The sequence below is a fragment of the Amblyomma maculatum genome, chromosome 8 (genome assembly GCF_055883805.1).
Source record: "Amblyomma maculatum isolate TAMU_Amacu chromosome 8, ASM5588380v1, whole genome shotgun sequence".
Classification (NCBI taxonomy): Eukaryota; Metazoa; Arthropoda; class Arachnida; order Ixodida; family Ixodidae; genus Amblyomma; species Amblyomma maculatum.
In genome coordinates, this window is record NC_139351.1 from 113,122,879 (window position 1) to 113,139,786 (window position 16,908).

The 16,908-nt window shown below is 47.4% G+C and overlaps 1 protein-coding gene across 4 annotated transcripts in view; it reads right to left on the minus strand.

The window, feature by feature from the left end:
* LOC146182226 (putative defense protein 2) overlaps positions 1-16,908 on the minus strand; it is a 73,878-nt gene that overhangs the window by 17,695 nt on the left and 39,275 nt on the right. For 2 of the 4 annotated variants that reach the window (XM_084577284.1, XM_084577281.1), the window contains exons 2-5: positions 10,085-10,291; positions 8,236-8,436; positions 6,626-6,723; positions 1,413-1,991 (exon numbers count right to left, since the gene is read on the minus strand). In XM_084577284.1, the coding sequence (XP_084433410.1) occupies positions 1,823-1,991; positions 6,626-6,723; positions 8,236-8,436; positions 10,085-10,237 (621 nt within the window). In that variant the 5' untranslated portion in view covers positions 10,238-10,291 and the 3' untranslated portion in view covers positions 1,413-1,822. Of the gene's footprint in view, positions 1-1,412; positions 1,992-6,625; positions 6,724-8,235; positions 8,437-10,084; positions 10,292-16,908 lie in introns of those variants that run through there. The other 2 variants (XM_084577283.1, XM_084577282.1) reach the window with 1 other exon arrangement.

Consider the following 16,908-nt stretch of genomic DNA (forward strand, 5'->3'; position numbering starts at 1 on the left):
GGCGCGCGAGGAGAGAGCCAGCGTTTCGACGAAGCTGTGACGATGTTGCCGACGGGCAGGCGAGGGTCACTCGCGTATTCCCAGACCACGTGTGAGATGGTTGTGGCACCTGCCTGAAGGCTGTGGGTTGGGACAGATGCAGTTGAATGGGTAGCATACAAGGTTTAGCAGATTGAAGGGAGGAGAACTGGGAGAGTGTTGAACGGCACTCGCCTTTTATGCACCCCGCCCTGGTTTTCCTGAATATACCAAGGAGCTCTTATTAGCGGTACGAGACAGAGGGGCTGCCGCGCTATTCACATCGTGAGTTTTGCCGCGGAAGAAAACGCTTTTGCAAGAACCGAGAATTCTCTGCGGGCCGCTCGGTCTTATCCTTGCGCCAGCCTGAATGCCCAGCTTGATTAAGTTGCACGTTGCTTGCTCTGATATACAAGACGCTCAGGACCCGTAGCAGCATTTCCCCACTCATAATGAGAATACGAAAGCCTAACAGAGTGCGTGAACGGTACTATTGGAAACCGTCCAGAAGAATGAGAAAGGAACGAGCAAATTGCGGCATCTGTCGAACTATTCATTTGGAAGTCTATAGAGAGACGGCAGCTTTGGAGAAGCGGAGCAACACATATCATTATAGCTTATTGTAGCCCAACATAAAATTCACGACAGACGAAGCAAGCACACAGAGGCAAGCTTAGCCCTTGGTCGTGCTACTTCTTCTTCTCCCTTTTTTTGACTGGCGGCTGTGTCGACGATCGAAATCAAATGTTCCAATATGAGCCTTGGCCAAATGTATATTATACAAGAAAGAAAAGACTGTGGAGCTGTACGCGATTATTTCACTTTGCCTGCCTCAACGGGACACTGGGCTAAAATTTACGTATACGCCTCCAACAACAGACTGCAGTGGTCTGGTGGCAGATTGGTTGCAATCATGGCGAAACCGAGCTATTGTAACATGTCCTGAAACGGAACGGTTATATCAGCAGACAAAAACCGGTTATATCAATGAACATCTGCAATGAATTGTAGCAGGTTTTGAGCGGAGATTGCTGTGAGTATACCGCATTGCAATACTACCAAGCCGTTATGACAGTGTGCTTTTTTGATTGATCTTACGGGTTTAAATTGACTGGTGGAGAGAGACGGTCGCGTTTCGAAATCCAGTTTTTTTCTGAAATAAACGCATGCTTCGGTTATAAACAGGAGCCAACATATTGGCAGCAAGATCCACACAATATACTTTCATTGTGAATGAATACTCCGTAGGGTTGCCTTCTGTGTTTTAGAAGTTGCGACGTCGATTTTTTCTTTTATTTTTTGGTCATTCATTCATTCATTCATTCATTCATTCATTCATTCATTCATTCATTCATTCATTCATTCATTCATTCATTCATTCATTCATTCATTCATTTCGTTTATTTTCCATAATGTACAAGGACGGGACGTAGAAAAAGCTGCACAGGGCAGCTAGAAGTACCCACCACGCCGGATTACATATGGCAACATTGGCAAACAGACGTATATTAAGTGGGTAGAATACAACCAGCAAGTGTTTGTCTCTATTTTAAACATCTGCTCCAACATCAAATGAGGTTGGAGTATTCAGGCGGCTACTTGTTATCGCGCTTAATTAAAATACAAATAAAAGGTGAATTGAAGAATCGCTAGCCTAGGGAGCAAAAATATTTTTACAGAGGTTAGACATATCGGGAAATGTGCACAAGACAATATAAATATTACGTTGCATTTAAGTTCCGTAAGCACGATAAACACGTCTGACTACCACCGTGAAGTTTCTCCTCACTGACGTCGCTTGTTATCAGGACATCCAAGTTCCGAGAACAAAGGTAACCACTGATGCTGTCGTCGAGCTGAGCAGACTCGTGAGTGTTAGGCGCATAAGAGAGACTGGGCTGGCAGCTCCGTACTGGACTCGGATGCTGTCCAAGTTAGTGAAGTACTGGTTGTAGCTTTGCACCACTGTAGCCCTGCATTCGTGTGTCATGGTTAACAAAATGTCGTTCGTAACTAAAAGACACTTTTGTCATGCAGAGCTCGAGCAATCATTATTTTGAACTCAATGCAGCATTTACTTTGACATACGCCTATCATCCAGTGCCTAGTTAGGTTTGACATAGTTGTTGACTTCCGTAATTGATAAGACTATGTAGGACGGACGTCGGATGGTGAATAATACAATCAGCAATAACACGAATATCTTTTTCACGTGAATGTAGATGTTAAGAAAATATATTAGGCTGACTGAACGAGGCCCAGGACCAGATGACATCTAATATTGACTGCTCAAACATCTCAATAAAATGTTCCTGCAATAAGCAACGACGTTCTTTACTCACCATTTTAAACCAAGAACAATTTCACAAAAATGGCGGCATGCGGACATAACCAACATACTCATATTGGAAATCAGAGTTAATCTAAATGAGACCCATTTTCCTCACCGTATATGTAGGAAAGCTGCTTCATCTTATTCTGGGCATATTAAAACCCCTCTAGAAGAAGGAAGCATTCCCGCACACATTATTCTGCTTTGGGTTAGGTCTAGCGACAGATGACGTCATTTATATGACATCACAAATTTACAAACAATCTAATTTATATATTTGCCACAAAATAGAGAAATCCACCCCTCGCTTTATGAAAAATTATAGGGCGTCCTAAGCTCTGCCTTTAAGGGTACGACGCGAAAGCGTAGGATACCATCCCACATTAAAAGCGCCGCTTTAACCGAGCCGTATGAAAGTGCCTGCGTGGCCTTGGAATAACGTGAGTGCAAGGGTTTTGGCAGGCTGATTCTGATACAACCATCCTATATGTAAGGAACGACCCGAGTTGGCAGCTCCTGTCAAATGTAATACCAGGCAACCCTACGTCCAGTGTTGTGCCCGGCCAAAGCCGCCCAGAAATTCAGCCGGACGCCAAACTTCTTCGGCGAACGCCTCCTTCACAAAATCCGGATACTTTTCTGCAGAGCACCAGTGCACTGGAGGCGAGCCGTGCCAAAGGGAGAGAAGCGACGTGTTTCAACATGAGCTGAGCGTGCAGACAGCATGGCGCCGTGGCCCTGACGGTGAACCCCTTCTCGACCCGCGGCATATTTGAAGCGAGAGCGCAGCAAGCTCTCCCATCGGCCCTGCGAAAGTGCTGCCGTCGGATTGGACCATTTGAGCGTCAACGGTTCTCGGTGACGGAGTTTCAAGTGCTTCCGTTCGAGACTCCGAGTGTGAGTTCGTCACTAGCGTCCACGCGGCGGAATCTCCCCGGCTGTCGCCGCGCGAAGACAGTCGCGTATGGCTATGTTAACTTTCGGCCCCAGAGCCGAACTCGTTGTTTAAAGGCTTGTAAATAGTGTATAAAGCCTTTTCTTCATCTCACCAGCGCCGACTCGGATTCATCGCTACCGGCCAGGGAGCTGACAGCCCTCGTTCACGAAACGGGTGACGAGGGCTACGCAACCAAATCCTTGGCACAACCCTGTTGACTGTGGGCTACTGTGTGATAACCCCACCGGCACAACACCAGGTAGGGCTCGGCTATATGACCGATGCCAGTTACCGCCTGGTAGCGCTATGCTAGTGATTTTAGAGCTCAGCTCTTAGGCGCCCGTTCCTGCGTTTGGCGTCGTCGTCGGCATCGACCTCGTTACGAGCTCTGCCCTCCACTTAGCCCCCCAGCTCAGCCACCCACTTCCTCCGTAGCGGCGACCGCGCATGTTCTCCGATTGTTGCATCACGTTACGGGTACACCGTATCCATCACATCCTCGGAACCGTGCCTCGTCCGAACATTCGGGGATCTGTGTCTTCATGTCAATGAGCTTGTTCAGTCAGCAGCCTTGTGACGTATCATCCCGAAACCATGGAATATGAAGGCTATCTCACGCACCTACGTGCGCACAAGCCAAAATTGCCGATTGCTTCACGCAACGCTCCCACCACCTCACGAACACCGCTGCCGAGAGGACCTGGCCTTCTGGAGCACACTGCAGACTAACACTTCTCACGCCTCGAGCTTAGGAACATATGTTCTGGCGCATGGTATTCTGCAAGTTTCTTTTTAAATGAGAAAACCTGAAGGATTCCATGTGGCAGATAATCCGGTGCCATTGTCGCCAGTTGTGTTGGACCTGAGCGAAAAATCCTGATTGGTAGACAAGATATTGATGCCACAACCATGTGACCTCGATTAAAACAAAACATGCTGTGGGAAATAAAGGTCGCCGAATTTCTCACATGACACTACTTTATACCGAATTTGATTTCGCTGAAAGAACAAAGGCGGCAATTTCAGGCGAAACGAAGAGGCGTCCGTGTGCTGTGCGATGTGAGTGCACGTTAGAGATCCCCAGGTGGTCGAAATTACTCCGTAGCCCTGCACTACGGCTCCTCCTTCTCACTTTCCACTTTCGCTCCCATATTCCTCCCTTCCCTTACGGCGCGGTTCAGGTGTCCACAGAAACAAGTGTGACAGATACTGCGCCTTTCCATTCCTGTGAAAAACAACAATAACAACAACAACAACAACAACAACAACAACAACAACAACAACAACAACAACAACAACAACAACAACAACAACAACAACAACATTTCAGGCATGGTTCGATCGCACGGAACTTGAGTTGTGCGTCAGACACACTATCGACTATAGGCGAGAAAAGGGAGGCTGGAAGGACTTAGGAAGAAAAGTGCATTTATTTATACGTGGTGCAGTCTTTCACGTGAGGTTGCACGTTACGACTGTGTAATTAGAGGAAAAGGCAGTCAGCTTTAGTGTCATACTTTCAAGGTGGAGCTTAAATGCCCACCAACTTTGTAGCATACAAAGATGCGCTCTCAATCCACAAGATATTATCCTAGTTCCTTTCTGCAGTACTATTCTCTACACCCCCCTCACTCTGAATGGGAATAGCCTGTTTTCCTTGCGTAGTTATTGACGACATGCATCACATGATGCTCGGCGCCAACCAGATAGCTGCCCTTAACTAGCGTGTCCATCTCTTAGAGGCCTACACTTCACTGTGAAGAAAGGAAAATGCACAGAAACTGTCTCACATCTGATTGATTTATAGGAAGGGAAAGGAGCGGTAACTGTCTCACTTGTTTTTGTGGACACCTCAACTGCGCCGAAAGGGAAGGAAGGAAGGTGGGAGTGAAAGTGGAAAGAGAGAAGGAGGAGCCGTAGTGGAGGGCTACGGAGTAATTTCGACCACCTGGGGATCTTTAACGTGAGCTGACGGGGCTGGGGCAGGTAGGTAACCGCCACTTGCGGCGGCGGCTAGCCTGCCACCGAACTTTTGTCTGTTGTAGGCCGTCGTCGCACCCGCCACCACTTCGGTGGTGGACGACGGCTGTTGTTGGGGCGCGCGTCTTTCTCCCCCTCTTCCTTTTCTTTCATCTCTATTTTCTCTTCTGTCTGCACGAGGCAGCAGAGGTGGCTCGCTACAGAGCCAGTAGCAGGCCCGTGCATTTTTTTTCCTTCTTCCTACAGCCACAACAACAACAACTGACATCGCACAGCACACGGACGCCTCTTCGTTTCGCCTCCATCGTAACGGAGCCGCCGAGGTCGGGTTCGAACTCGGGTACTCCGGCACAGTAGTCGGGCGTCTTACCACTGCACCACCCCGGCGGGGCTCTCACGTCTCATACACTCCACAAATGAGCAGCGAGAGAAACGAGGTAGGATTCGGAATAATCTCAACCACCCGGCGATCATTACCGTGCACTGGCATAGCACAGCGCACGGGCACGTTCGGTATTTCGTCTTAATAAAATGCGCTTGATGGGCTAGTATTGAACGCGGGCCTGCTGATTCAGTCCGCGAGTGCTTAACCACTGAGCCACAATAGCGGGTACGTTTTGGACAAAATTATGACCTAACTTTCTAAATGAGGATTTTCAAACTCTCTATACTAACGAGAACGCGTTTATGAGCCCAGAGAAATAATACGATGCCAGGTAGAAAGGGCTAGATAAGGAAGAAAGTCAGATTCAAGAGACCAATGTGGGGGTGGCCAGCTTGCATTTAAAAAACGGAAAAAAAGGAGGAAGATCGTGGAGGGAAGGATGATGCAAGGTCTTTGCAAAAGACCTCTGGTCTGTTAAATGTCGAGCCCTGTAGCGTAACAAATGTGCTAAGTTGAAGGTGGGTATCTTTACAGCTGGGAATATGAGAGGCAAGCTTAATCTGCAGGGTACAGTGTTACAGGATGCCACGTGATACACAACATGAAAGGGCCTGCACACTTTTTGCAGAGAGAATGGCGGACATTAGAATCTGTCACAGTCTGAATCTCAGGTCAAGTGAGACACACAGGAAGCGTTGAGGCACTTGGTGGGCCAGTGATAACGCGCAAGGTTAGCGGACAGTAGTTGGATAAAGAAGTAAGCATTTTTCTTTTTTATAACATAGAAAAGTACAAATGGAACAATATTTACAACGAGTAATTGCTGCCTGAAAGTTAGATCAGATTTAACTTCTAATTCCTATTTCACTAACATTTCAGCAGCACCGCAGATCAGTTAAGATTTATGGCGCTTATCATCGGTGTTCCTATATGCGGACGAGAAAATTTCATGTCTGAGATAAAAAAGCCTTACCGGAAAAACACCTCTGCGGGCTGTCTCGCCCCGGTCTCAGCCGTCCAGTGAACCAGAACCTCCTGCTTCTCCCTTCTGTCAGCGTGGGTGACGGCACTCTGAAAGAAGAGGGAAACGAAAGAGGCTGAAAGATTGAGGCAAGCTTGTCACAACGATGTCATTTGTCATTTGATAGGCTGCATAGGCGCTGAAAGCATATCATAAAATATCACAGTAGGAAGAGGAGCGAAACATAAGCAGGAAATTGTCATCTCTTTATCAGGAACCGTACGTTCGTGTTGAGTTGATTTCCTCTTCCTTAAAGCGAGGCACAAATTAAGTTTGCGGTGTTGAAGCTCACAGAAATTAAAATGAAATAGGTTCAACGTAAAAACCAATATACACAGCAGAGTTTATGTATTACATACTAACATTTTACGTTTCAAGTTAGGCAATGGGATAAGCAATGCTAAAAACAAAAACAAAACTCGATTCATGTTGTTCATGCGGCAGAGTGCTCGTTAGCGTTAGTCTTCCGGCAGCACGCAGCATCCGCTGCTGTTTGCATGTTCAGACCGTGCGAGCGATGGTTGTGATTCAATAAAGCATTTCGCCGGGATAACTGTTTTAACATCTTTTTTAAAGTAATTGGGAAAAGATGGCGCAAAAAATTAATGCGCACAAAAGAGGGAGACGAGAGGACAACGGCGCCAAATTGGCGCCTGTCCGTTGCCGCCTCGTCTCTTTTGTGTGCGTTAAATTTTTGCGCCAGGGTGTGATTCAGTTCGTCCTGCAAAGTGTCAGATGCCACCCCGTTTTACTCCCCCGATCCAATACAGCAACCACATTGCGACAGATTGTACCTCCTGACCACTGTCCTCCACCTGTCAGCCATCATCTCCAACCGTATACTTGTCATTCCACTCGCACATTACCTCTCCTCCCCCTCCCTCCCCCTTTCATCTGAGTCGAGATTTAAATGCGAAAGCGTTAGAGGCACAATCTTCGAGAAAATCATCCTTCGCCGGCGTTGTGCACAAAAATCATGGACATGGCTCTCGAAGGTGGCAGTTGTCAGGTGACATGGCCGGGCGGTGACTGACCAGCGTATTAAGTGAGGAAACGAGGCCACATGACTTGGCAGGTGATTCCAACTCGGGATTCTTTGAAATGGGGAGGTGAGACAGGGATCGACCCCATAGAGCCCCCTGAATCCTCAATAGATGCTCTACACGCAAGCACATTTCTACGGCTCGGTTAAAGCGGTGCTTCATATCTGGATATCATGTGCTTTTACATATGATTAGGCATCTAACGCTTGTATGGTAATGAGTACGTGCAGAAGGCAGGGAGTAAGACATTAGCAATCAGTCAAGGCAGAAACTACACAATAGGCGATCAAAGGCCCGTTATAGAGGACCCACAGACGAAAGTCATTAAGAATGTCGTAGAATGTTATTGTCTTGGCATACACTTAGGGCCTGGTAGAGGCGGAGTTTTAGTGTCCCCCCCCCCCCCCCCCCCGCCCACCAAATTTTTCCCTCCACTTTGACATCGGTCAGCTTGGCTTCAAAGACACGGATAGGTAAAACTAATGTACACACATTGAAAATACTATTAAATGACTACACCTTGGATCTACCGTCACAGGACAGGTAGGTGATATCTTGCTGGAATGAGGAGTCTTTCTCGAAGGCTCCAAAGAAGTCAGTAGGAATGCCGCCGCGAAGCGTCATAGAGCGGATTAAGAACCCACGGAAGGCGACACTCTTGTTCACCGTCACCAGCCGCACCTTGAGGTTGCCTTCCTGGACACCCGTTCCCACGACCAGCTGCATGGACAGTGCTTGGTGTAAGATAGTCAATACCTTGGACAGCACTGATGCTCAAAAAATAAAAGCCAGTGACATTTTGTGTTAGTTATTGTTGGTAGTCGCTTGGCCTTACACGAAGAGAAATGCATTTGAGGGCACTCACTACGATAACAGTGATTTAGCAATTTCGCCATGATTCACTGGACGCACCCTGCAACTGCGTCTCCGTAAAAATTACAACATACCTTACTGAAGCTTTTCTTCCCAATGGTCTTGCCATACAAATGCCGCTTCTATTCATATTCGCATTACAAGCAAATTGATTACCCGGTCATAAAGAACCAAATAAAGGATGGAAACATTCAGAGATGATCAAATCGATTCATAAGACATATGCGAGTGAGCGTTGTCTTTTTACAGCATGCTGCATGATTATTTTATCGCTTACTATGCAGATAACTGACAGAGATCACAATGCTTGTTTATGAATCAATTCATTCAATAAAAGTCTCGGAGAGTTCGATTCCCACCTTCAAGAAGCTATCAGAGTTGGCATCCGCTTCCAACTTGGTCATGCCGTCTGGTTGTTTTGACGTCACTGAAAGCATGACCTATCAGTGCCCGGTAATGTAATCTGCCAACTACCACCTCTCAGAGGTATTTTCGCGCTACATTTAAGGGCGCGAGGTTTGAAATAAGACGCTGCCGTTCAATTTTACCGACACCGCCTACTAACGCTCACGTCTTGGCTCCATCCTATGTAGGAGGAAGCCAAGACGTATGGCTCCGTATGGCTCCGTATGGCTAAATCCGGCTCCGTATGGCTCCATCCTATGTAGGACGGAGCCATACGGATAGCCCTTTGCTGGTACTGCCCAGGTGCAGTGGTCGTTCGGCAAAAAGTGAACAAGCTTCTCATAACACTGTACATACAGCGAGATGCATGTGGGCACGTCCCTACAAAGCATGCCGCCGTTACAATAATCGTGCAGACGCGTCGCGCACCTTAAAACTCGACAATCCCTCGTATGCAGTTCAACCGGCACAATCACGCCATTGAATATCAAGATTAATCTAGACCGTCTCTTAGAGCCTATAAAAATCCTAAATACGCAACCGATTCATACAACCGTTAGCCCCCTTCCCCGAATCGTTGACTGCCTACTCGATCTGGATTGCCAAACAGGGTCACAACCAAATGAACAGTCACTTTATTTGTTTCATTTATTGTTTGAAGATTGGCTATACCTAATATGTAAAGCAAAGTCGAAAGCGTTATTCACATGTGAGGCACACATACAGCCGACAAAGACGCAACCTCAGACCCGAAATTCCCACTCAGAATTACCAACACTTCAAACAACACCGAGAATTCTCCACCATCACCCCATAATCCCTCCCTGTTTCACCCTCTCCCATTGTGGAAATGCAGACGTCTGCGTTGTACGAGATATACGCGTGAACGTGCGTGATGGCTCCGTCCGCACGTCCTCATTAACTGCACCCTTTCCACCTTGAGCTCCTAAGCATACTTAGCCCTATTTACCTTCTACCAGAACATATTGATGCTTAACACTATCTGATTGTGAACGGGATAGGAGTAGTTACGATTGGATAAAACAGTAACTTTCACAGGTTGCGACATAGTTTCAAAAAAGGGATTTGCCTGGAACGGATGCAAAGCAGTGGATGGACTGCCGGGGTGTTTGGGAATCATGTCTATGCAGGCCTTCTCCGGGGCGCCCTTCGGGAAGGAGAACACAAGCCGCTGGGTGCACAGGGCAAAGAGCGCTGCTACTTTCGGCAGTGAGTGTGCCATCACGCTGCGAGGTGAAGTAGCGCGATTGCCTTTTAAGCGGTAACAGCTCTCGGCCTGGACGAAACGAAAAAAAAAACAGCAACATTTGTTTTGTAGAATTAAGTAGCACATACATTTGAAATGCGCCCAGAGTTCAATAAGGTTGGAATTTCTTGCGCTCACCTGAAATACATGGGACGATTACATTTAGCGTAGAAAATAATCTTCGTTGCACTAATAGACACTGGTTGTAAATCATGGAGTTCACTTTATTGGAATTTGTCGTACGAAAATTATTTTCCAGTCTTTGTCTCCGGTGAATGGGCCACATATTCTTGCGGAAACTTAACTAGTATACGCGGCCAGTGTGAACGATTAAAAGTACAGTTAAGATCATTAGGTGACAAGTGACATTGTAGGAACTTTGCAATATGCATGCTTTAAATTGCTCCCACAGTCTTAAAAGAAGGTATAAACAGTCACTCCTGAAATGTTTTATCCAAGACCATATCTTCTTATACCCCGCCGGGGTGGCGTAGTGGTCACAGCGCTCGGCTACTGTTCCAAAGGACGCGGGATCGAATCCCGGCATCGGCGGCCGCTTTTCGATGGAGGCGGAAAGTAAGGCGCCCGTGTGCTGTGCGATGTCAGTGCACGTCAAAAGAATCCCAGGTGGTCGAAATTTCCGGAGTCTTCCACTACGGCGTCTCTCATAACCTGAGTCGCTTTGGGACGTTGAACCCCACAAACCAAACCAAACCATATCTTCTTAATAGTCAGCACTGCCACTGAGGGGCCCGCTGTTTACTGAATGGACAAACAAGGTTGGCATCTTCAGACATACCATGGTAGCCACTTTAGTATGCATATTGTTACGTGGCGCTAAGCAAGAAGACGGCAGAATATGGCGACAGTGCGAAATACGATTTAATGACTGGCCTAGCCCGAGAGTTCCTCTCGCGCCCCTGCCGATCTTCTTCGCAACACTTCCAGAGGCCAACCAGTGATCCTCTCGATCAGTTCGTTGAAGTCGGTGGTGACGTGACGATGAGGATGTTAAAGAAACGATAGGAGAGAATGATTTGCTTGCCACCACGATGACGATGACCGCGATTAATCTGGGATGATCCGCCTGCCCTGAATCTCTCCAACCATCTGCCACCAAAGCATTCATGGGATCGATGGTTCAAGGTCGCGTTGGGCGGCTGGACGGGAGTTGCGTATTCATGACCTTCGGTTCCTTCGGGCATTTACTCTGGTCTCGGCTCTGGTTGGTTCCTCTGTGCGCCTTGTCTTCAGATTCGGGCTGGGGGGTGGGGCGGCGGTAGGTGCGGCTGGTAGGGTCTGGGCAGGAATGGCTGGGGAGAAGCTACGCGGGCGATATCCCCGGGCTTTGGGCCGATGGCACCGGCGTACGGATGGCGTGGACTCCAAGGTGATGACGGGGATGACGTACACCGCACCTCCAACCAAAATATTATGTGGCGACAAGCAAGAAGACGGGACAACATGGCGACAGGGTGAAAGATTATTTATTGGCTGGCCTAGCGCGAGGGCTCCTCTCGAGTCACTGCCGATATTCTCATTCGCAACAATGTTAGCTTTAAGGCCTTAACGCTAATAATAAAACCCAGTTCTGGTGGCTCAAGCGATCGACTGCTGACACAAGGACGCGCGTGCTGTCCTGCCGTGGCAGCAGCTTTTCGATGGAGGAGAAAAAAAAGATGCCCGTGTACCAGAAATATCCCCGATGCGAGATGGGAAAACCTAAATACAAACATAGGAAGCGACCACTATGTACTATGTACCACTTTCCGAGCTACGCATTGCAAAATGCGTCGCCAGGAAGTGAAGCACACGAACTGGGACGCCTTTAGATATGTCCGCTCGCAAAGGCCAGCGGAAAGTATAGTAGATTTAAGACAATGGACGGAGCGTCTGTTGCAAGACGCCGCAAACACTTCAAAAACTGTTGCCCTTGAGGACAGCAGCCCCAGTCCGGACGCTAAGCTAGTGCACATGATTGAAGCACAAGGAAGTATCCATGCTCGATGGCGTAAAAATAAGCATAACCGACGTTTAAAAATTCGGCTAACCCGGCTTGAAAAGGAAATCGAGGCTTACTCGTGGGAACTTAGCCGAGAACAGTGGCATCAGACTTGCGACCGCCTTAATGGGCAACTGGGCAACAAGAACACGTGGTTTTTACTTAGACATTTACTGGACCCTACGAGAACTAAGGCAGATTCCCACAAGAACCTACATAGGATCTCGCAATCTTTCCAAGGCACCGACGAAGAGCTCATGACCACTTTAAAAGATAAATACATTAACACCTCCCAGGATATACCCACGCCAGATGGGTACTCAGGATTGGATAATCCTCGCATGGATAGCGTCTTTACCGTAGCAGAGATTAGGGCTGCTCTTAACAAAATTAACACCACCTCGGCACCGGGGGAAGATTGCATCACCAATAAGATGTTGCGCAATTTAGAAGACCAGTCAGTAGAGGCTCTTACGGACCTCTTCAACAGGTACTGGACAGAGGGCAGCGTCCCTGAGGAATGGAAGCACGCTAAAATTATTTTCATACCTAAACCGGGCAAAAGACTAGAGATGGGGAACCTCCGCCCAATCTCGCTAACGTCATGTCTCGGGAAGGTAATGGAACACGTTGTCTTAAACAGGCTCCTTATGCACACCGATGCGGAAGGCACGTTTCCCCCGTCCATGATTGGGTTTCGAGCAGGTCTTTCGACTCAGGACATTATGTGGCAAATTCAACAAGACATTCTAGATACAAATCGCATAAGAGCCACGCGAACCATCCTGGGACTCGATGTGAGTAAGGCCTTCGACAATGTGTCACACGCTTCCATCCTCAATCACCTCTCACAGTTACACGTAGGCAAACGGACATACGACTACATCGCTGCCTTTCTGAATGCGCGTACGGCTACGCTCCATTTCGTTGACAAAGTTAGCGACAAAATTACACTAGGGACGAGAGGAACACCGCAAGGCGCCGTACTTTCACCTTTTCTCTTCAACATCGTTATGAGCGGCCTCCCGCGTCTGTTAGATGATATCCCACACATACATCATTCCATATACGCCGACGACATCACCATATGGACCAATTCTGGCTCCGATGGAGATATTACAGATTCATTACAACGAGCTATCGACACGGTACAGTCTTATGTGCAGGAAAACGGCCTTACCTGTTCACCGGCTAAATCAGAACTATTAGTTATAAGGAACAAACAAGCTTCACAGGTAAAGCCAGATTCTCGAGAACCTATCCAGTTACACATTGACAACCATCCGATACCCCCGGTAGCCACGATCAGAGTTCTCGGAATGTTGATTCAGAATAATACGCAGAACACAGAAGCTATACGCCGGCTACGCGTCACGGCGCACCAGATAGGTGGGCTGGTGAGACGCATTGCCACACGTCGCAGGGGTATGAGAGAAGCCGACCTGTGCAGGATTATCCAAGCCTTTATGATAAGCAGAACCATGTACGCTTGCCCGTACTATCATCTGCGTCGTAGGGACGAACATGCACTTAATAGCATAATTAGAACAGCATACAAAGCGGCCCTTAGCTTACCAGTATACGCTAACTCAGATCGACTACTGCAGTTAGGAATTTTTAATACACTATCTGAACTAATTGAAGCCCATAAGACAGCACAAGTGACCCGCCTGTCACGCAGCCTTGCGGGACGCGTAATTCTCGACAAGCTCCACATCCACCCCACTGAGGAGGTGTGCGCAACATCCCATTTATCGGCTGACATAACTAGTAGACTAGTTGTTACACCAATAGCCAAAAACATGCTACCAGGTAGACATGATGCCCGCAGGAAGACAAGGGCACAGACCCTTGAGAAACAGTACGAGGACGATCCACAAGCAGTGTACGTGGATGCAGCTCAGCACATCAAAAACGGAGCATACGTGGCATGTATGGCCACTCCAAAGTCAACCTTCATTAACGCTATAACATTTCATGCTAGCTCCATATGCGAGGCAGAGGAAGTAGCTATCGCACTGGCCATCGCGGATCCCCACACCAAAACTATTCTAAGCGACTCAAAAAGCGCCGTTCAAAATTTCGCCAAAAATTCTGTAAGCGCACTCGCGGCGCGAATTCTGCGCAACCGATCTCTCAATCACAACATCAATCTCGTATGGGTTCCGGCTCACGCGGGTAACTCCGGAAACGAAGGGGTCGACCGTCTAGCCCGAGGCTTAACCAACCGGGAGACGGGAGATCTATCGGGAACGGACGCGCCTGTGGAGGCACCGCGCACATACGCGGAGGTAACAAACTTTTATCGCGAGCTAAGATGCACGTACCCCGCCCCTCACCCCGACCTCGACCGGGCGCAAGCCACGACACTCAGACGCCTACAAACAAAGGCCATTCTTAGCCCCTACCGACTATCGTTAATTACAAACGGAGAATTCAACCCTGCATGCCGGCACTGCGGTGACGGGACGCAGGCCACTCAAGACCATATACTGTGGGAATGCGCCAGCAATCCCCCTCCAAAGACACTCTTGCCAGCTCCCTCAGCGGAGGAATGGGACAAGCTGTTGGCCAGCCCAAGGAAAACTACGCAACTGGCCCTCGTCACGCGAGCTCAAGAGGTCGCTCCCGACTGGAGGCCACCCTAGACTCGCCCCAGCCCGAAATAATTCCTTTCATTTCGTGGCAATAAAAGTTGTTACCACCACCTGAACGATGTCAGTTAACGTTAAAGAGTCTCAGGAGGTCAAAGTTGCTGAGCCCTCCATTGCGACGTCCCTCTCAGCGTGAGTAGGTTTGATACGTCAAACCCTATAAACAAAACCAAACTCATACAAACAAAATTCTGTTCCTAAATTCAGCAGCAAGAGAGTTATGGCTCATTTAACTTCTAGAAAGTATATACCCAAATAAAGAATAGAATTCATAGCATACGATATCAGCCCCTTAGTCATTGAATAGTGGAAAACAAGGGTGCAAAGAAAACCGACAGCTACGTCACAGAAAGCTTGCTTGAAAGTGGAAATCGATAGTGCACTTGAGGGAGGATATTTGAATTGCAGTTGCCGTCAGTAATCATATTTAGGCGTTGTGCTAAATGACGACAGGTTGTTGGCCTTTCAATTATTCTGGGCGAATAGTCAATGTAATACTCCTCGAATTAACGCAGCATAGGAAAGCACTCGGCCTTTATAAAATGCTCGCTACTTGCATTGTTGGTTGCATGGATTTGTGATCCAATTGTTGCGCACTTCCTCTTCTCTATCATTGAATATGGCCCATGCTCACCATGGGGAATTGGCCAGAGTTCATTACAGGTGTCATGATGCCGATTTAGACTGTATGATAGATAACTTATTAATTATGAATTAGTGTTGCTCACTTACAGAGAGCAGTGGTCAGCATACACATTTGAGCGCAGATAAATTTAGCTTTTTTTTTTTTTTCTTTCAGTGTTTAGTTCGAGGTCACCCGTGTGAAAGATTTTGATCTCATGAGCGTTTCACATTTCTCAAAGTGGATTGGATTGGTTGGTTGGTTCACAGGAAGGGAAAGGCGCAGTATCTGTCACACTTGTGTCTGTGGACACCTGAACTGCGCCGTAAGGGAAGGGAGGAAGAAGGGAGTGAAAGTGGAAAGAGAGAAAGGGGAGCCGTAGTGGAGGGCTACGGAGTAATTTCGACCACATGGGGATCTTTAACGTGCGCTGACATCGCACAGCACATGGACGCCTCTTCGTTTCGCCTCCATCAAAACGCAGCCGCCGAGGTCGGGTTTGAACCCGGGTATTCCGGACAGTAGTCGGGCGTCTTACCACTGTACCTCCCCGGCGGGGCCTTTCTCAAAGTGGAGCACAGCAAAATTAAAGCTTCTGTTAATGAAATATATCAGTTTCGCTCCTAACGTTATAGATTTTTTTTTCGGGGTTATTTTTTATGGTCTCATCTTCCGTTAGCATACAACTGCGACGTGTGATTCTCAAAGTGGAGCACAGCAAAATTAACCAATCACACGTCGCAGTTGTATGCTAACGGAAGATGAGACCATAAAAAATAACCCCGAAAAAAAAAAATCTATAACGTTAGGAGCAAAACTGATATATTTCGCTAAAAGAAGAAGAAAAAAAAACGAACTTCTTGAGTGATTGAATGCACGAATATTGAAGAAAAAGTGTAATCTTCTTTTATTCGAATGCGTTAAAATTAAAATGGCAGCACGCCATGTCGATATCCTGCCTTGAAAATGCTTAAACGTTGAAAAAGGGACGACGCTCTGAAATACAGCCGTACGAAGGTGATCACAAGATTAGCTAGCACACTTGAAACTATGTTTTGTGGCACTACCCAGATGCCGTGGTACATCGGTACACTACGAATCGTTCCGCTCGCAAGCGTAATATCAGAAACTTCGAAGTGATTAACAGTTCTTTGTGGGCTGTCAAATACCATGGCCTGTTATTCAGGTGACAGTTGTGTCTTTTTTTTTTTTATAATATCGTTCATATATGTTTGTCACAAATATCAGTCACAATAACGGCGCTCCAGAAATTGTAAACTTTCTAAGAACTACACTGTGTTATTTCGTAGCATACGTTAATTTAATCCATGGAAGTTCACAAAGTATAAAATGTATAGAAGAAACAACT